Source organism: Haliotis rufescens, unplaced genomic scaffold (genome assembly GCF_023055435.1).
Source record: "Haliotis rufescens isolate VD_foot unplaced genomic scaffold, xgHalRufe1.0.p SCAF_1, whole genome shotgun sequence".
NCBI classification, from domain to species: domain Eukaryota; kingdom Metazoa; phylum Mollusca; class Gastropoda; order Lepetellida; family Haliotidae; genus Haliotis; species Haliotis rufescens.
Genome location: NW_025963779.1, coordinates 66896976 through 66919220, shown reverse-complemented (window position 1 = coordinate 66919220; position 22245 = coordinate 66896976). Strand labels below are relative to the sequence as shown.

The following is a 22245-nucleotide window of genomic DNA, read 5'->3' as shown; positions in this document are numbered from 1 at the left end:
TCAATAATACTGGTCATACTACACGCAATCCACTTCCTGTAATTCAACAAATAATTTTAACTAATCACCATAACACAGTAAATTTCCACCAACAAACTAATACAATTCTTAAACACATGGATAGGTGGTCATTTTGTCTAGGAATCAGAAACAAACATCATTCATTTTATTCAATTATTACCTTTGAACATTTGAAATTGTTAAGTGTGAAAATAATTTAGTAATCACGAATCTTGAATTCTTACATACATCTGAGTAACACTGAAAAGGTTATGGCGTGTAGGGTACTCGAAATATACCTTGGCTGAATCAAAAATACACAATTGTACTCTAGGAGAGACCTTTTTCAGTTTGACCTTTCATGTAAAGTGAGTGAGTGAGTTGGGTTTAACACCGCTTTTCACAGTATTCCAGTTATATCACGGCGTGTCAGCTTAATGTGGGAGGAAAGCCTGAAGTGATGCAGGTCTCAGATGTTTACCACTTCGGTGAAACCCACGAGCACGGGTCAGGTGCTGACAAACCTAGAATCATAATCGGGGAGAACATGGATTCGAACCCACATTCATAGGTTTCTGGAAGGGGATTCACACCTACTTACTGGATTCACACAGCTGCTCCAGAGTTATGTATCCTGAACCAAAACAGTTGGGGATCTGGAATATTTTGGGGGATATTTACATGAAATTGTGTACTCAGTCTCCACTACAAAAGAATGTCCTCCAAAATATGCATGATCCCAGACTTGTTTTGTTCAGTATAAATTTCCGTACTTCTGAATACAGAATGGTACCTGGGGTACATTTCTTCAGTACCCTACACGGCGACCCCTTCTGCCCAAATAGCAATGGTCCCAAGTCCTAAAAGTACCTTCATCTTGCATGTCATGGTATCTCCTTGTCCTTGTACGATTCCCCTACATCCATTACAACCAGACTTCACTGTACATAAAAAAACTTCCTTCCAAAATATAATGAACCACATACAATGAATAAAAAAAATTATTACAATATCTTAATATTTTGGCTTAGAGCCATACATCTTTTTAAAATACATATTCATTCATAATAAAATTTGGCTCTTCCATTGACAAGGTGATTTAGCAGTTGTCTTAACATTCTTGATCCTGAACTACAAGGAACTAGTAAAGCTGAGTGTATCACAAAGACATGAAGACATGACACTGCATAAAGTACTCATTGATTGTTTGTATGAACATTTCAGGCTCTCTCGACTGATGAAGGGGTATAGAGTAGCCCTGAAACGAATTCACAAACAGTACATGTAGTTATCTATAAAAGTTACAAGTCTCCATGTCCTTCTAACATCTAAGTGCCTATCAAACACTTGATCATAGATCAAACGTGATAACATGATGGGAAGACTGTATGTCGTTAGGAATAATAAATCAAAATGACACATCATCTAATATTAGTATCAGAACCGGCTGATTCTACCTTATAGATATGAAACTATGACACTATTATCTTGCCATCCAAGTCTTTAAGACTTGACAAGTTCACATGGAACCTTTTACGCTTATATATTTTAAACATGTTGAAGAGAAACTACGTTCAGCCAATTGGCAGTCCTTCACACACCACTAATTGGCTCAAATTTCCTTACGCATACTACTCACAAGAAGTTAAAGAATACCCAATTTTTTATTTGACTATAGTTAATCTGTACAATCAGGTTAACTATGGTCACAAGAAAGTGGGGTTCTTTAAATGTTTGAGTAGGGTATATCAACCTTGCAGTTATTATCCCAATTACATTGAAACAATGTTTCTGTATCTAACAGGGTGTCGTTGTACAAAACAACCTCAGCGCTACGACTGCCGTAAGTCTATGTTGAGGAACGGGAGTTACGATCCCCTTAACGTTAAGATTGCTTTGTACAACAGCATCCAGGACATCAATTAAAAAGCCCTTACCTTGGCAGGAAATGTGCACCTGATTTTTAACAATATCTATCCATCTTTCCTAGCAAGGGTCCATGTCCAAATAGGACACTTCACATGATTAGAATTGTCCATAGTCAAGTCCCGTGCTTCTAACTGTAGCTAACCACATGACATCAGCTGAAAACACACACTTGCTGCCGGGCGACACTGCCAACAAGTGTTCTAAATAACTGCCTACATATCTTCCCACGGCTACTAATTTCCTGTGTGGGCTACTTCAAGCCGACCATCCTAGTGTCTAGTCAGACATTTTTTCTCATACTGTATAACTTGTAATAGGTGTCGTTGTAGCACTCCAGGTGCGTAGAAATTTGACAGGGTCCAGAAGGCTTATCAAAACCATACACAAGTTAAACTTGTAGGTTTAACGCCGCTTTTAACAGTATTCCAGTTATATGACCGCGTGTCAGCTTAATGTGGGAGGAAAGCCCGAAATGATGCAGATCTTTGACGTTTACCACTTTGGTGAAACCCACGAGCACAGGTATGGTGCTGACAAACCTAGAAACATAATCGGAGTGAACCGTGCCACCCGTGCCCCCCCCCCCCCCTTACAAAGAGATTGGTCCTGAGTTGATGTCAAGTAGTGATAAAGACAATCAGTGCCAAAAAGGTACACATATTGTCCCTTGAAAGTTTTGATAAGCTGATAAGTTGCTGTGACACATCTTCCGCCCGAGTGTATATATAAAACCTTTCTTGAAAATTAAAAAATTAACACACCTATATATCATGACTGAAAAGGGAAATATTAATTTTTTTTACAAATATGTCATAGTTGTTTAGTTTTAGCTGACGATAAATGAAGAAAGATATCGTGGGGTAAAAAAAGTAGCCATGTTTCCAATTTCTTCACTGCAAGATTCGGCTGTGTTTCCACAATGTTTCCATTGTTGGCTTGCACATTTGCTGTGGGACAGAAGGAGCTACCTAGCCAAGTGACCAGCTACACACTTATTTGGAACACTGGAACACTGCTTCCAGATACAGCAGGTGGCGAGACACGTCATGATGAGGTACACAGGGAACTCAGGAAGCACCCTCATATTGCACTTAGCTTTGTGAACACAATGACTTGCCCCTCTACCAGGGCTTGGTCAGGACAGACAGAGGCGGAAACATTTAGGAATAATTAGGACAGGTACCCATTCCACAATCTCAGCTATTGGGAGTTACGTTAGTCTTAGGACTACGATCGCTATCTGGAACAGGTCTCGGTCTCGGTCTTTATGAGTGAGTGAGTGAGTGAGTGAGTGAGTGAGTGAGTCTGTAAATAATCGAGTCTGGACCAGACAATCCAGTGATTAATATCATGAGCATCGACCCACACAATTGGGATCAATATGCATCAACCAAGTCAGCAAGCCTGACCACCCAATCCCGTTAGTCGCCTTTTACGACAAGCATAGTCACCTTTTACGGCAAGGAATATGTACATACTTACAATAGAAACAAAAACAAGAACCAATACCCACAAAAGTTTGCATCATAATGATTAAAACCATCCACATTTTCAATGGAGTCTGCAACAAACCATATGTGCACACACTCAGTTTGTTGTGGTCCATGTAGTTTACTGTGTTTGGTTCCCTTCAAAATGTGACTGGTTTTAATCATTACGATGTACACTTAATGAGCATTGTGTCTTGTTTGTAATTTGTGGCTACGTCTATTTAAAGTGTGTAGATGTTCCATAGTGTGGTTGCTCTGTTGGTTTTCACTGGTGGGCCTGCATAACCAACCACTGTCACCCAAGTCTGATAAATAATGGTTTGAATGGTTATCCGCCCGATCCTCAGTTGTAGGGTTTTATGACAAGCATTGGTTGCTATTCTTACCCAGGAATCCCCACAAGGTGACAAGCATGGCTATTGGTAACCTTTTCCACGGTCTTTGTGAGGTGGCTTTAGTATAACTATACAAAAGTTCAAACTGAAGGAGAGGGTCATTTAAGTGTCAAATTACTGATCATATTTCCTGGATTTTCATAAGACCCAACTTTTGTAAATTTACAGGTCAAGTTATGAAAAGAGCTGGATGAGGAGTTGAGGATCTGTCCGTGACCAGCCCTGGTAGTGCTACTGTTTCATCAGCAACAAAGGGGCTGCATACATACAATGTTTATAATCATGACTATTTGGGTATTGTATATGTCGATATATTACCTACTTATCCTACCGATTTACCCTGAAATTCCCAATGAGTTATCACCCTTTAAGCACTGTTATAATAGCACTATTTTCAACATTTCTGTCAATGTGAACATTTGATAAAAGTATTGTCCAAATTTTCGCAGACATGTTTCACCATACATCATTAAAAAATACAAATTCACGTTCCAATGCTATTTGTACTCATCAAAGACAGTGGCAAGTTGTAGTGAGTTGCCGCTTTGAACAGTATTTCAGTTGTATCACGGCGCGTCAGCTTGATGTGGAGGGAAAGCTCAAAGTGATGCAGGTCTTAGACATCAAACACTTTGGTGGTGAAACCCACAAACAAGGGTATGGTGCTGACAAACCTTGAAACATAATCTGGGCGAATCTGGGATTCGAACCCTCCTAGTGGAGTAAGTCAGAGAGATGGACTTGCTGCCTCGGTTATACACAACAATGTCACAGCTCAGTACTCCCTTAAAGAACTAAAACTTAAACTAAATGTTTGCCAAGAATTTTCTCCAGAAAGATCTCCGATCCCAGAAACTTCACAACCATGATACATTCAGAGGATAATTACACCATGAATAAATATTTCAAAAAGTGCATATTTCTTTACAAAATTTTGTCCCATTATCATGAACAAAATATGTAAATTATCTAAAGTAAATATTTGTGATATCAAAATATGAATATAAAATCCTTAAAAGCAAGTGTTTGATTGTTTTCTCAGGTAAAATTGTAATGACTCCTAAGGCTTGTACTAAAATACTAAAATGATGACTTTTGAATAGCAATGAAGTATGGTAAATTGTAGCTTGTGGTCAATGAAATGTCTAGTGACGTTGTAAACAGCAAAGTCGATACATGCAACATTGCACTGGTGAGTAGATTGATGCATTCTACTATACATCATATAGATGACATATTGAATCAAATAAATAGCATGTAATACGTTTTATCTGACACTGACTATTGCCAAATACGTGATAACACCCTCATTATGATTCAGATGCTGTTGTTATCCAAGCAATTCCTCATCATCAACGAGGATAAACTGTTATCCTGATATCTTGATAATGCAATCCAAAAATACATATCATGTCATGTTGGAAAATCTTTGATTTTTTTTCAACTTGATCATATTGCAGAAATATTACTACAAACATATGAATTATTAGAAAATTGATATAGAAAATTATACAAAAATTTGGCACTTAAAGGATAAAGATAGAATGAAGTGTTACATCTGAATGACTGGAGGCTAGTAGAGAAAGGTGACGGAAGCAGATTTCATACAGCAGCTATGCTCAGGCCTGCCCGGGCACGGTCACCAAACGTATCTGACATCATACACCGTTTGATGATGCTTAGATGAAGAAGAAATCTACACTCATACATAGATTATTCAGCTCTTCTTGTTGCTGCAGTAGAAAATACTTGTCCCTGAAGATATTATGCATCAATGTTCCTTTCGGCATTCATTGGTCTGTCAGCAGACAATCTGCTAGCACTTCTTCCCAGCCAATCAGAACTTGCCAACTCCATTTCTCCTTGTCTGTTGTCATGTGATCAACCAACTGATCCCTTATTGGATGAATGAAACACTTCATCTTGAATGGCTGATCATGTGGTTTGACCTGTACTCCAATGTTGTAAAGTGATGTGGTTCAACATTGGGCAACATGCTTGTATTGTGGAGGATTCCTATATCATTGGATGATCTAGAAATGCTGGTCACATGATTGAGACAGGTCACATGACTATGAAATGGGCCGCTGGCTTGTTTGGTCTCAAGTCTGTCACACGCTGTGGTCAGCTGCAGGGGATTGACGTCATGACCCGCACATATACTCTTTCTTGCTGGTCAGTTTCTCCGTTACAACCACGAACCTCTTCAAGGCAGGCTGAAACAAGAATGAAGAATTCCAATCTCAATTAAATAAAATCTTTTACTGTGGTTCATTTTGTTTGTTTGTTGTTTAAAGCTGCACTCAACAATATTCCAGATATATGACAGTGGTCTGTAAATAATCGAGTCTGGTACAGACAATCCAGTGATTGACATCATGAGCACTGATCCACGCAATGATGACATGCATTTACTAAGTTAGCTATCCTGACCTCCCGATCCCGTTAGTCGCCTCTTACGACAAGCACAGTCACCTTTTACGGTAAGTATGGGTTGCTGAAGACCTATTCTACCCCAGATCTTCATGGGTGTACAGTGGTTTGACACGTATCTGCCTTACTACCACAAACCTCTTCAAGAAGTGGTTCAAAGAAGCAATATTCCAGCAGTATTACGGCCAGGGACACCAGAAATGGGCTTTACACATTGTATCCATGTGGAAAATCGAACCCAGGCCTTCGGCGTGACAAGCAAACACTTTAACCACTTGGCTACCCCATCGCCCCTGAGGTAAGATGAAATATTATTGGGCACATACAGCAACATGCTTGCATGTATATAGTGCTAGCCCACTAGCAACAGTACAACATGGATACTCAACACGTCACTCAGACGTAGTATACAGACTCCAAGCCAGCTGGCCCTTGTCCTGTGTATATAGTGCTAGCCCACTAGCAACAGTATAACAAGGATACCTCACTCAGACACAGTATACAGACTCCAAGCCAGCTGGCCCTTGTCATGTGTATATAGTGCTAGCCTACTAGCCACAGTATAACAAGGATACCTCACTCAGACACAGTATACAGACTCCAAGCCAGCTGACCCTTGTCCTGTGTATATAGTGCTAGCCTACTAGCCACAGTATAACAAGGATACCTCACTCAGACACAGTATACAGACTCCAAGCCAGCTGACCCTTGTCCTGTGTATATAGTGCTAGCCTACTAGCCACAGTATAACAAGGATACCTCACTCAGACACAGTATACAGACTCCAAGCCAGCTGGCCCTTGTCATGTGTATATAGTGCTAGCCTACTAGCCACAGTATAACAAGGATACCTCACTCAGACACAGTATACAGACTCCAAGCCAGCTGACCCTTGTCCTGTGTATATAGTGCTAGCCTACTAGCCACAGTATAACAAGGATACCTCACTCAGACACAGTATACAGACTCCAAGCCAGCTGACCCTTGTCCTGTGTATATAGTGCTAGCCTACTAGCCACAGTATAACATGGATACCTCACTCAGACACAGTATACAGACTCCAAGCCAGCTGGCCCTTGTCCTGTGTATATAGTGCTAGCCTACTAGCCACAGTATAACAAGGATACCTCACTCAGACACAGTATACAGACTCCAAGCCAGCTGACCCTTGTCCTGTGTATATAGTGCTAGCCTACTAGCCACAGTATAACAAGGATACCTCACTCAGACACAGTATACAGACTCCAAGCCAGCTGGCCCTTGTCCTGTGTATATAGTGCTAGCCTACTAGCCACAGTATAACAAGGATACCTCACTCAGACACAGTATACAGACTCCAAGCCAGCTGACCCTTGTCCTGTGTATATAGTGCTAGCCTACTAGCCACAGTATAACATGGATACCTCACTCAGACACAGTATACAGTAGGTTTTCAGGAACCCATGCTTGCCGTAAAAGGCAACTAACCGGATCGGTAGGTCAGAGTTGCTGACTTGGTTGATGCATGTCAACATATCGATGCTGATGTTGTCAATCACTGGATTGTCTGGTCCAGCCAAGATTGTTTACAGAATGCCGTCATATAGCTGGAATATTGCAGCGTTAAACAACAAACAAACAAACAATAAACAAGAAGACCTTGACCACTAGATCATGCAGTTAAATCTTCCTGGGTGTCATTTGCTTGATTTCAGTCATATTTAATCTGTACCTGTAGCCTGTAAATCTATTTAGGCCTGACAAACCAGTGGTTGTCAGCGACTGTCCTATCCCTTCAGTACAAACCTGGGCTTCACTTTGAGCACGAAGGTCTTCAAGATGGGCAGCACACAGCTGATGGATGGTGGCCAGATCCCGGGCAGGGTCTCCCTCAGGGCACTCTGGAATTGTGTTGTCCACTGGGATATTCTGCCAGGCATAGTTGGGATAGAACATGAATTGGATATAATGTTCTCATACATGGCAACAGTTTATCAAAATGTTCCAGACTTTACCATTGGCCTTTTGGGATGCAGGGATAGATATGAAAATATTATTGACATTATAAATGTAATTCAAATACATGATGACGATGTAGAGACACCACAGCTGGGATCATTTGAACAAAGTTTCAGATCCATGGGTCTTGTAGTTTCAGAGGAGATGTCAAACATACAAAAGTTAAAAATGGATGGACAACCGGACAATGCACTACAACATTGTCAGGTGAGCTTCAAATATTTTTATTTATTTTTTATTTTTATTTTTTATTTTTTTATTGCTTAAAATAGGTTGCTTGACTTTCACTGTTGGAGGCAGCATTAAACCAACTCACTCTCTAATGTGTTTTCTTGTAAACTATTTTGAGCTCACCTGATTGAAAGTTAAAATAGGTTGCTTGACTTTCAATCAGGTGAGCTCAAAATAGTTTACAAGAAAACACATTAGAGAGTGAGTTGGTTTAATGCTGCCTCCAACAGTATCTATAGTAACCTTCTGTTTTGCCAATTAACCTATTATACTCACAAATTTTTGTGGTGAGCACGTAAATACAGTTCACTTTAGATTATCTTATTCCACTTCGAAAGTTTTGCCTTAATACTGATTGGTTAAATTAGCTGACTTACAGATAGTGATTCCAAGAACTGAACCACTCTCTCTTTGTTCTTCTTGATGAAAGGCTGGACCGATTCCATGTACGATTCCTGCGGACAAACCTGGCTGTTATCAGACCTTCCAACTCATCATAAAATCAAACATGCCATACTTTTATACTTGTAATGGAACAATAAATAGATTCTGAAGCACACATTACTTTAATATTAAACTCTGCTTACAGACTAAAATGGTGTTTTACAGCATGTGTGTGTGTGTGTGTGTGTTGTGTGCGTGAGAGAGAGAGAGAGAGAGAGAGTCTGTCTGACTGTCTGTCTGTCTGTCTGTGCTTGCTCTTGTACTTGTCCGGACTATTACCAATTATTTAGTGCTAGCCCACAATGCTGCAGTTTAACATGAATACCCCACTCAGACACACACTAAACTGACTCTAAGCCATCCAATCCTTGTTTTTGCTCTTTAATGCCGAGCACCAGGCAGGATAACAACAAATACCATCTCTTAACGTCTTTTACTATGACTCGGCCGGGGTTCAAACCCACGACCTTCCTCTCTAATGGCAGATGCCCTGTCCACTAGACAACGGAGGCTGTCTGTTGTGGTTTGGACCCAGGAATACATCACGCCCTGGCCTGACAATACACTACCTTAGTGCCGGACTCCACAAGGTTGGCCAAGTTCTGTATTGCCTTGGCAACCAACTTTAAGTTCCGTGCAGCTGTTTCTGACGGATTTTCTAAAGAAAACAGAGAACAAGAACAACTATTACACATTCTAATATACGAATTCACAATGTACTAAATATGTTTTGTTTGTTGTTTAACACTGCACTCAGCAAAATTGCAGCAATAATGAGTGAGTGAGTGAGTTTGGTTTTACGCCGCTTTTAGCAATATTCCAGCAATATCACGGCGGGGGACACCAGAAATGGGCTTCACACATTGTACCCATGTCGGGATTCGAACCCGGGTCTTCGGCATGACGAGCGAACGCTTTAACCACTAGGCTACCCGACCACCCGCAGCAATAATGAAATCTGGACCAGAACATTGATGCTGGTTTAGTGAGTTCCGAAGGATGGGTACTTGGTGTAGAATTACCTATTGTCACCAAGCTATTCTGAGTGTGAGATTTAAAGCCATGAACAGCAGATCATCCTGGCAGCTAAAGTAAGTCATGATCACCATTGCATTGGGCCCTATTTTTTCCATACTCCAAGCCGCAGCCTTTCGATGCGGACTACTGATGTATAAAGGTGGCATAGACGTCACAGGGCCAGGGACAATTGCAATGCACTGAAAGTTCTGTCAATGATTACAAGCAAACAATCAACCCTGGCACTATTCCCTGTCTGTAAGTCGGTGACTATCGTAACACAAAAAAATGTTTTATTACCTGAGACAAGATTGAAAGACTTTGGGGTCAGGATCGCAGGACACAACAACCGAAGGAAGATGAAACCGCTGTAAAAGTAATCATCATAATGAAAGAGTGAGTGAGTAGGGTTTTACGCCGATTTTAGCAATATTCTAGCAATATCATGGCGGGGGACACCAAAAATGGGCTTCACACATTGTACAGATGTCGGGAATCAAACCCGGGTCTTTGGCGTGACGAGCAAATGCCGTAACCATTAGACTACCTGACTGCCCCTTCATAATGAAAGAAGTTGTGGATCATTCAGGTTGACAACTGTTTAACATCGTCCTCGATACCTAGTTTCTCTGATACACTACTGACTACTATTGTCAACAAGTCCCTGCAATCTTTGAAAACAACAGTGTAGGCTTCAGTTACTGATTACATGTTGGCTAACTGTTGCTGTTTTGTGTGAATGCCGCACTCAGCAATATTCGAGCTATGATGGCACATGTAAATGACAGAGTGGAGCCTGAGACAACCCAGTCTATGATTACGACCAGCATCTGTTGCTAGGGATCAATTCTAACCCAAAATCCCCACAGAACAAAAGGTTATCAGGAATGCAGTGTCTGACCAAAGTTGCTGATGTTTGCTAACTGACACTTGTACATAAATAGCATGTTCATACGAAATGGTATTTTCTTGGTGTATGCACGTACCTGACAGCCCTTGTTTTGACAGTTTCATCATCAGGCCACTTCTGCTGGGCTTTCCTCTGAAGGCAGCCACAGATATACCTCAACACCCTGAAACATTACACTCTGGTTACATCGACACCCTGAAACATTACACTCTGGTTACATCAACACCTTGAAACATTACACTCTATTTACATCAACACCCTGAAACATTACACTCTGGTTACATCAACACCCTGAAACATTACTCTGGTTACATCAACACCCTGAAACATTACTCTGGTGACATTACACTCTGGTTACATCAACACCCTGAAACATTACTCTGGTTACATCAACACCCTGAAACATTACTCTGGTTACATCAACACCCTGAAACATTACACTCTGGTAACATCAACACCCTGAAACATTACTCTGGTTACATCAACACCCTGAAACATTACTCTGGTGAAACATTTAATTCTGGTTACCTCATCACCCTGAAACATTACTCTCTGGTGACCTCAACACCCTGAAACATTACACTCTGGTTACCTCAAAACCCTGAAACATTACACTCTGGTTACATCAACACCGTGAAACAATACACTCTGGTTAACACGACACCCTGAAACATTACACTCTGGTTACATCGACACCCTGAAACATTACACTCTGGTTACCACGACATCCTGAAACAATACACTCTATTTACATCAACACCCTGAAACATTACACTCTGGTTACCTCGACACCCTGAAACATTACTCTCTGGTGACCTCAACATCCTGAAACATTACACTCTGGTTACCTCAACACCCTGAAACATTACTATCTGGTGACCTCAACACCCTGAAACATGACACTCTGGTTACCTCAAAACCCTGAAACATTACACTCTGGTTACATCAACACCGTGAAACATTACACTCTGGTTACCACGACACCCTGAAACATTACACTCTGGTTATATTGACACCCGGAAACATAACTCTGGTGACCTCGACACCCTGAAACATTACACTTTGGTTACATCGACACCCTAAAACATTACACTCTGGTGACCTCGACACCCTGAAACATTACTCTCTGGTTACATCGACACCCTGAAACATTACACTCTGGTAACCTCGACACCCTGAAACATTACACTCTGGTTACCTCAACACCCTGAAACATGACACTCTGGTTACCTCAACACCCTGAAACATTACACTCTGGTTACTTCAACACCCTGAAACATTACACTCTGGTTATATTGACACCCGGAAACATAACTCTGGTGACCTCGACACCCTGAAACATTACACTTTGGTTACATCGACACCCTAAAACATTACACTCTGGTTACCTCGACACCCTGAAACATTACACTCTGGTTACATCGACACCCTGAAACATTACACTCTGGTTACCTTGACACCCTGAAACAATACACTCTGGTTACCTCAACACCCTGAAACATGACACTCTGGTTAAATCGACACTTTATCATTGAATAGCGAGTCAGCAAATGTTGTTTTACACTGCAGTTAGCAATATTACGACAATATCACAACAGCCTATAGATGATCTACTCTGACCATACAAACCAGTGGTTGACAGTATGAGCAACTATCAATCAGCCAGTCCATAATAATGTTACACCAGATCCCCATTATATTCCGATCTTGTGAAAAGCATGATGGTATATTCCCTACTCGCTATACTAGGACTCACACTCGGGTCAATAAATAAGTATATTCTTTAAATCAGCTCTTTTCTAAAACAAAACCCATTACTACCAAATGAAAATATTTTATGAAAAGTATCTAAATTTACTACTTAATGTAGTGCAAAAACCCTCAAGTAATCACTTACTTTTTATATTACAAGAGTTAATATATTGCTAGTAACTTACGTGGGGCAGTACTCTGTTGCCTTGAAGATGGATTCTATGACATTGTTGAGGAGGCTGAGAAAATACTCCTGGTTAGATTTGGCATCTGACGGGTTTTCTAGAAATGCTGGATTAAGCTGAAAGTCATAGATGACTCGAGTCAACTCATGAAGATAAAACGAAATAATTCTCATTCAATCACTTATCTGACATAACGGCACATATCGAAGATGAAGATGCTACAGACTCTCCTTGTTTCTGCATACACTATATTATTTGCAGCCTTTGCGATCAAACACTGTGATTCCTCACTGTTGATGCATTGTACATGAGTGAGTGAGTGAGTGAGTGAGTGATTTGGGTCTAACACCACTTTGAACAGTATCCATATTATGTCACTGTGTGTCAGCTTAATGTGGGAGAAAATCCTGAAGTGATGCAGGTCACAGACATTTACCACTTTGGTGAAACCCACGGGCACATATAGTCCTGACCAACCAGGGTGAACCGGGTTCGAACCCATGATCATAGGACTCTGGCATGCCCAAGGGACGTAACTGCAAAGCGAATGCATTGTCAACCAGGTCACACAGTGAAATAAAACAATGTTCATTAGTTGACTTCTATAGTAATCAAGGGTTTCTATTGGTGATTTTTTCAGCCCCTTCACATAGGGTCCTAATATAGGTTGGTTGGTTGGTTGGTTGTTTAACACCGTACTTAGCAATATTCCAGCTATATGACGGCGGTCTGTAAATAATCGAGTATGGACCAGACAATCCAATGATTAATATCATGAGCATCAATCAACGCAATTGGGATCGATGACATGCATCAACCAAGTCAGCGAGCCTGACCACCCGATCCAGTTAATCGCCTTTTACGACAAGCAGTCGCCTTTTTACGGCAAGCATGGGTTGCTGAAGACCTATTTTACCCCGGAATCTTCACGGGTCCCTAATATTGTGCTGTTTTAAGCAGTATTCCCACAGAATCATAGGACAGAGACACCCAAAATTGGCTTTAAACAATGAAACCATCTGGGGAATTAAAACCAGGGCCTTGTTACATAGAGCAATCCCAGTGCTACGACTGTTGTAACTCCCAGGCCTCAACACCCACTTATTACTGTCGTATATTGACCTGTGAAGATTCCGGGGTAGAATAGGTCTTCAGCAACCCATGCTTGCCGTAAAAGCTGACTATGCTTGTCGTAAAAGGTGACTAACAGAATCAGGTGGTCAGGCTCGCTGACTTGGTTGATGCATGTCATCAATCCAAAAACGTGGATCGATGCTCATGATAGCAACCGCTGGGTTGTCTGGTCCAGACTCGATTATTTACAGACCGCTGTCATATAGCTGGAATATTCCTGAGTGCGGCGTTAAACAACAAACCAACCAACTGTCGTATTAGTCATACATTCCCTTTGTGGTAGACAGTGGTAGACCCCATTGGTCAAATACAACTACGGGTAGTCCACAGTTCACTTCAGACTACATGTAGTAGTTCATGTAAAATAGATAGATTTTCAAGAGAAATCAACAAGTGCCTGAAGATTTTCGCTAGTCACAGAATGACTAGTGGCTGTCCCTGGATAAGAGAATGCTTTAACCACTTGGCTACCTAATCACCCCTCTATGTGTCCTATGTGATGATGTATCCACTTGTTCTACATCATGCAACACTTCAGGTCAAGATAATTCTACACATCGTCATCATCTAAACAAGAATGTTTCAAGATTTATTCAGGAAATGTTCTTACTTCACATGACTGTTTGCTGTCAACTATCTTCTGTACCAAGTCCTTGACAGCAATCTGGACGAAGGTGGTGGCAGTCATCTTCATGTACTGGTCCATCATGGCCGTGGCTAGAGACGTCGCTCGGAACAGCTGGGACACTTCAACTGGTCACAGCAAGCAACATATAATAACTGAGTGAGAATGACAGTTCATTATTTCTCTTTCAAGATCAACATGAACACTTATTATTCCATTTATCTTATTTTTACATTATTATTTTGTTTTACGGATGAACCTTGTCTTGGTCTGTTGTTCTTTGTTCTACAACGCTGTCAGCAATATTACAGTCATTGCGACATTGCAAAATTAGAATTAACAGTAGCAAAATAAAACTCCTCAGAGAAACATTCCCGGAAAAGTCAAAATTCAAGACACAGAGCAACACTACAATGATCACAGTCCTATGATTATCCTATGCATCATGTAAGAGATGATGAAATTTGTTTGATTGTTTTGTTTTTTTTTGTTTAACGCCACACTCAGCAATATTCCAGCTATATGATGGCAGTCTGTATATGATGGCAGTCTGTAGATAATCGAGTCTGGACCAGACTTTGTTTGTTTTTTTGTGTTGTTTTTGTTTAACGCTTCACTCAGCAATATTCCAGCTATATGAAGGTCTGTAAATAATCTAGTCTGGACCAGACTAGTCAGTCAATGACATCATGAGCATTGATCTACACAATTGGGATACGATGACATGCATCAACCAAGTCAGAACACCTGACCACCTGATCCCGTTAGTCGCCTCTTACGACAAGCATAGTTGCCTTTTACGGCAAGCATGGGATGCTGAAGACCTATTCTACTCCAGATCTTCATGGGTAATATCAACATGATCAAGGTGGCCTGTAAATCATCAATCTGGGAGCTTTTTCTATTTTAAAGTTTATATAGGCAATCATTGTTTTCTTTACAAACCAGGAATTCAGTAACTTAGGCTGACCGATAGGTCAGTTGTTGACTTAACTGCCGGCCCGTTGGCCCGTGTACCCCTGTAGGTGACCTATTTTGTTATTACCTATGATAAGGAGGCCAACAAACTCACACTATGTGACTACTGTACAAACTGACTTTACCAAGTTAATCAATGGACAGGTACAGAAGCTCACCTTCCTTGTCTATCTCTAAATCATTGAGTGTCCTCAGCAGTCTGGCTTCCTTCTTCTCATGACAGAAGACCCTCAGTAAGGACTTGGACAGACCCAACCATTCATTTTTGGCACATACTCTTGATAATGTTATAACATTTTCATAGTTATCACCCAACAACAGCTGAAAACCAAACAAGAATGCAATTATAATTAACTCAACACTTACATTTCTCATTTCTCTCCATCACTGAACAAAGAACTGAGGACATCCCATTCCATGTCACATCAGAATGACCTTTCATCTGAACAATCATAGCGTCGCTTACCAGATCAGGGAAGGGACAGTCAGAATGTATTTTTTCTAATCATCTAAATTAAAAAAAGTTGATACAGTAGGCTGTACAACTGTTTCTGTCAAAATCATTGTCTATCTCTCGCTTCACCGGGATAAACATTTGAAGGGAAGAGGCTTTGCTCTGCCCATGGGTAGTACTGCCATACAATCTAGGTCATATATGAGCTAACGGACATTCCAGAATGTTCTTTAGTTCAGTTTTCAAATTTTGAAAAGATAAATTTGTAAAAATATTTTTCGGAGCAAAGTCTGGAATGGGAGTCACCAGTTTGAAACTAGTGTGGTATAGCTCGAGAAAGCTGCTTTCTGATTGGCTTATGCTGACTTCTTGTTAGTCATTTCAAAGTTTGCAAAAGGTCATTCTGACATGCCCCTTAATGGGATGGCCTCATGTCCTCTCGGTACACTTAAATTAGGATCTTACAAACCCTCAAATGGTATTAGTGGTGATATTAACATGAACACTGATCAGGGTTTACATTTGGTTTGGCAATGGCCAGTTATCTGTTTGATCCCCCTTGTTACAATCAGAGCAAGATACAGCAGTAAGTTGGTACCTCTTTGAGACTTGTGTACTCCTCTAAAGGCATGATGATCTCGTGCAGGTAGTGCGCCTTCAGTCTGATGTTGCCCATCTCCCCCTTGATGCTGGGGGAAGCTGGTTGGAGGGGGAACCAGTCGTCCACTTGGTCCAGCGTGTCCAGCTGGGACAGCCGGATCTGCACTTCCGCTGCACACAACATCGGATACAGATAACAGTACTACCCACACTGACAGATAACAGTACTACCCACACTGACAGATAACAGTACTACCCACGCTGACAGATAACAGTACTACCCACACTGACAGATAACAGTACTACCCACACTGACAGATAACAGTACTACCCACATTGACAGATAACAGTACTACCCACACTGACAGATAACAGTACTACCCACACTGACAGATAACAGTACTACCCACACTGACAGATAACAGTACTACCCACACTGACAGATAACAGTACCACCCACGCTGATATATGTCACAGCAACACCCATACATTTAGCATGTTTAATTAAGAAATAAAAGACAAGTGGGAGTCTTTTATCGTACAAAAAAACACTGCAGGGAGAAAAACCAAGAGGGGAGCTGCCTGCAATGTTTTATTGTACGATAAACAATAACCACGAGTTGTTTATTTCTTTTTGTGATATCAACGACATGTACATCCTATTTAAGGATGTTGATAAAAGGCACAAGTTTTAAAAACATTTACCAAAATTTTAATAATGACGACTCCCTAAATAGAGTCCGACCTGGAAATGTCGGACAAGTCCTTTTTCCGTACAGGTCCAGTTTGGTATTTCCTGCATATTTTCACAATCCTTATGTCGATTAACTGTACCTTTTCCCTCATACCAATTGTCATATCTCTCCCACTTTTGGATGCAATCATAACGCTGACAGATATGGGTGACAAAGGACACTACAACGCCCCCACATTTAGTTCACGGTAATGTCTATACCTACATGTTACAATACAGTTGTAGATCACTTGTGCAGTGAAATCTCCATATTATGGGATGGACCCGGATAAGTATACTCACCAACTTTTGTTTCTTTTGCCCTCTTCACCTTGTTATACAGTGTCACAGAAAATGTTTCGATATCATTCGGGATGTCACTGAAAATACAACCAGACACATTGAAAGGGTGAGTGTTAAAATATGACCTGTAACAGCAATCTAGGCCTGTGGATGCGGTGATTATCCTTTGGGTCATTTGCGAAGCTGCGTCGACCAGACATTGTCTTGTGTGTATTTCATATATGAAGATATGTATAATTAAAAAAATATTTAGTAAGTGAAACACCAAGTATTAGTAGACTGCATCTGTGGTCTAGAGGTAGACCCTCCGCCCGGAGAGCGGAAGGTCCAGTGTTCAATCCCTGGCCGCGTCATACCAAAAGTCGTTAAAAGATGGTACTTATTGTTACCCTGTCTGGCGCTCGGATTTAAGGGGCTAAAACAAGGAGTGGTCGGCTATTCATGTTAAACTGCGGCATGGTATCTCAGTGTGCTAGCACTATAAATCGGCATCAGTCCAGACTAGTACGAGCAGCCACACACACACACATGTGCATGCACGTCACTATATAAGTACCGGTACAATAATCTTGGACGCGACGTTAAACCCAATTTCCCCTCACCTATTAGTGAACCCTCCAGTCTCCAAGAGTTAAGAATGGGTTGAATATTTGCTGATAGTTGAGAATGGGAATAGGGATGGAATGGGGATTGGATGTTTTATTAAACATATGCTCTGTGATCTGTGAGAGAGAAACCTATCATTTGATCACTCCCATATCCAATCATCACAACTTACTCCAGATCAATTTCTTGCTCCCAGACAGGATTTGTTGACTCGCCGACCTCTGTTCTGCCGACCTTCACCTCGTTGAGACTGACTACGGCATAGGGGTGGTTAAGATACTTGTTGTGAAGTTTGTGAGCTTCATATATGATGATTGACAGACTGTGCAGCTCCTTCAGGCTCCTTGGCCGTTTTACAGGTGTGTTATTACAGTAGGGCTTCAGGGCATGGATCCATCTCTGTGGGTAAAAAGTCTCCATGATGATCCATATGACCAGGACAGGTATGGGCAAGTGAGTTGGGCTTTAATCCCCACCCTGACCATAAATAGCCCGCAAGGTGGTGGTGTTTCAGTTTCAAACAATGACTGACAATGTAAACACAACTGAGTGTCAGGAGAAGCTTTTTGAAAAACATAAGCCAACAAGATCACCATTGGCCGTCAAACTTCATATCAACTTGAATGACAAACCCTGGATACCACAAATGGCCCCCATATCTAGATAAAAATATATAAAAAAAATCGAATCGATCACTTTGAATAGTTATAATTACAGATTCAAAACACTACAGGGGCAAACTTAAGGACACCCCTTACTTTTCAACAGTATGTATTCAAAAGCAGGGCATGTGATATGGCATCAAAATAAAGCTATTTTCTTATAGTGCATATTCTTGTTTGTTTCACTGATACAAGTTTACTTCAGATGTTTTGGTTGGGTCATTAATTTAATGATGGAAGCTAGGGCTAGGACGGGTAAATCGGGTACCCAGGTCAGGTGGGTACTGAGTAGGACCCGGGTACCCACAGGACTACCCTCTATGGTTAAACTATAAGTGATAAATGTTCACATTTCTTTCCGACTATGCACACATTCCTTCTGACTTTATATGTTTGCATAATGATAAACCATCAGTCAACTTCAGTGAATGCATGACCAGATCGGTTTATACGTGTATCAAAATTTATTTTGACAGGAGTACGGTCAAACTATTCCCAATCGGACATGTTTTACCTATCTCTTGAGACCTACAGTGGGTACCCGGGTAGGGTCTGGTAATTGGAGGTTGGGTACCCGGGTAGTAAATTTGGAAGCATCAAGTTTTTATATATCTTAATGATTCTATTAAGCTGATATATACATCTGTACTATCCAACACTGGATAGTGGTTAAATCATTGCTACTGATGACAACAACAGACCTGTGCGACATCCCCGCTGTCAGCACAGAGGTAACATGTCTGTACGTGGTTATTGTTGTAGTTGGACACCAGTTGGAAACAGTAGGGTCTGAAATAGAAAAAAACAAATGCATGTGGGAAAGTGAAACCCATTAGTACAACCACTGAGGTCCATCTGCTATTGACTGAGGTAAAGAAGGTGGTAAAGAGCCACAGTTAGCACTATTCCAACTGTAGCACAGATGCCTATAAATAACCAAGTCTCGTCACTATTCCAACTGTAGCACAGATGCCTATAAATAACCAAGTCTCGTCACTTTTCCAACTTGATGACAGCAGTAAATAATTGAGACTGAACAAGACAATCCAGTGATTGATACTATGAACAACCATTCATGCTATCGGGGTATGATGACAAACAATCAACCAAATCACTGAGCCTGACCGCCCGATTCATTAAGTCGCCTCTCGCAACTAGTATAGGTTGCAGGAGATGGATTCTAACCTGGCGTCCCCATGGGTTGGGTGTTTAAGAGGAACACACATATCCTTCAGGGGTCAAAGCTGCAGGTTGCAACTCACAGTCACGTGTTACGATGGATCACAGGTTTGAAATATACACAGACAGAAACAAATTCCGGATGTACGTTGATCAAATCCCCATATGCCATCTGCCTGATACACTTACACAAATCATTACTACAACAGTGAAACATCCTTACCCAAGTGCCAAGGGAAGACAAATTGAGAGAAAAAACATGAGCAGCTTTTTGCTACTTTTCAGAAACACTTCAATACTGTATTTACTGCAATTATGTAAAAGTAAATATTCAAGCATATTCCCTATATCAGTAAAAAATAAGTGACCTCGCCAAAGTTACAACCATAATAACCTGATTTGGATCATTAGTAATTCTAATTTGACAGTTTCATTGACATTTCCTGAAGACTTAGTGCCGAATATCACCCTCTGAGTGAGTGAGTGAGTGAGTGAGTTGGGTTTAACACCGCTTTTAACAGTATTCCAGTTATATCACGGCGTGTCAGTTTAATGTGGGAGAAAAGCCTGAAGTGATGCAGGTCTCAGACGTTTACCACTTTGGTGAAACCTACGAGCACGGGTATGGTGCTGACAAACCTAGAAACATAATGGTGGTGAACCGGGATTCGAACCCACAACCCTCTGAGAACGGCCAGATAAATCTTGACTTACCTTCCAAAGAAGCTGTCATGGACAGGATACAAACAGCTGTATTGAAGTTCTATCAAGTCCTTTGGTCTCGAGCGCTGAAATAGTCAACAAGAGTTGAAACTAGCTAGGATGGAGAGTATCTATTAGCATGTTAGAATTATTTCACGGCTGGGAAGACAAAGATGGATGAACGTGGTATAGTGATCAGTGTTCGAACTTGAGCATGAATGTCAAGGCATCCTTATGATAGACATAATGATAAACGTTGAAGATTTAGGGGTGCCTAGATTCAAATACTATAGGAGCAAATCTTAAGGACCCCAGGACCCCCTCTTATTTCGAACTCTGCTTATGTTAGGAATCAAACTCAAGTGTTCAGTGAGACAAACACATTAACCACAGGGCCTCATTTATACAGTTGGAGACAAAATAAGAGTGTGTGAGTGAGTTGGATTTTACGCCGCTTTTAGCAATATCACGGCAAGGGACACCACAACTGGGCTTCACACATTGTACCCATGTGGGGAATCGAACCCGGGCCTTCAGTGTGAGGAGTGAACACTTTAACCACTAGGCTACCCCACCACCCTGACAAAATTAGAATTAACAGTAGCAAAATAAAACTCCTCAGAGAAACATTCCCGGAAAAGAGAAATTCATTACACAGAGCAACACTACAATGATCACAGTCCTATGCTTGTCCTATGCAGCTCATAAGAGATGATGAAATTTGTTCGTTTGTTTATTTGTTGTTTAACGCCGCACTCAGCAATATTCCAGCTATATGATGGCGGTCTGTAGATAATCGAGTCTGGACCAGACAATCCAATGAGTGACATCATGAGCATCATTCCACACAATTGGTATAGATGACATACATCAACCAACCGGCCTGACCACCGGTCCCGTTTGTCGACTCTTACGACAAGCACAGTCGCCTTTTACGGCAAGCGTGGGTTACTGAAGACCTGTTCTACCCCAGATCTTCACATAAAAATAGGGATCAGGCATGTCATACCAAAATCGTGGATCGTTGGTGATGCTTTCAGTCACTGGTTTGCATGGTCCAAGGATGATTATTTACAAGTTGCCATAACATGTCTAGAATATTGCTGACTGCAGCATTAACAGCATTAATTCACTCACTCGGACAAGGGGAGACAACTCATGGTCAAGACACATCGGCCCTGTTCCACAATGCTCCCTGAGCTCTGAGACAGTTGTAACTCCAATATATAATCATACTTTTGAAAGTTGGAGTACTAAGGCCGCTTCGAGAAATGAGGCCCTTGTCAGTAACCACTATAGCAACTGGTCTCAACCTTAACCATGGTAACACTCACTCGTTCATTCTCAAACAGGAATAGATGCTTCTCTGTTCCATTCAACATTGTGTAGAAGTACTTCCACTTCTTCGTCTTCTCACCTGCAAGTTGTAAACAATACTTTAATAACAATGAAGGAATGTCCTAAATTATGAATACACAATGCCGT

At 41.1% G+C, this 22245-nt stretch overlaps 1 protein-coding gene across 3 annotated transcripts in view; it reads right to left on the bottom strand.

The window, feature by feature from the left end:
* Nucleotides 1–555: 555 nt before the first annotated feature.
* The window catches only part of LOC124134111 (ras GTPase-activating protein 1-like), a 58490-nt gene continuing 36800 nt past the window's right edge, over nt 556–22245 (bottom strand). For all 3 annotated transcript variants that reach the window (XM_046498775.2, XM_046498776.2, XM_048399824.1), the window contains 15 exons: nt 22095–22177; nt 20773–20846; nt 19581–19668; nt 18390–18616; nt 17612–17688; nt 16574–16746; nt 15680–15842; nt 14529–14671; nt 12785–12900; nt 10924–11010; nt 10238–10305; nt 9490–9578; nt 8854–8931; nt 8033–8155; nt 556–6030 (listed from right to left, as the gene is read on the bottom strand). In XM_046498775.2, the coding sequence (XP_046354731.2) occupies nt 5959–6030; nt 8033–8155; nt 8854–8931; nt 9490–9578; nt 10238–10305; nt 10924–11010; nt 12785–12900; nt 14529–14671; nt 15680–15842; nt 16574–16746; nt 17612–17688; nt 18390–18616; nt 19581–19668; nt 20773–20846; nt 22095–22177 (1661 nt within the window). In that variant the 3' untranslated portion in view covers nt 556–5958. The remainder of the gene's footprint in view (nt 6031–8032; nt 8156–8853; nt 8932–9489; nt 9579–10237; nt 10306–10923; nt 11011–12784; nt 12901–14528; nt 14672–15679; nt 15843–16573; nt 16747–17611; nt 17689–18389; nt 18617–19580; nt 19669–20772; nt 20847–22094; nt 22178–22245) is intronic.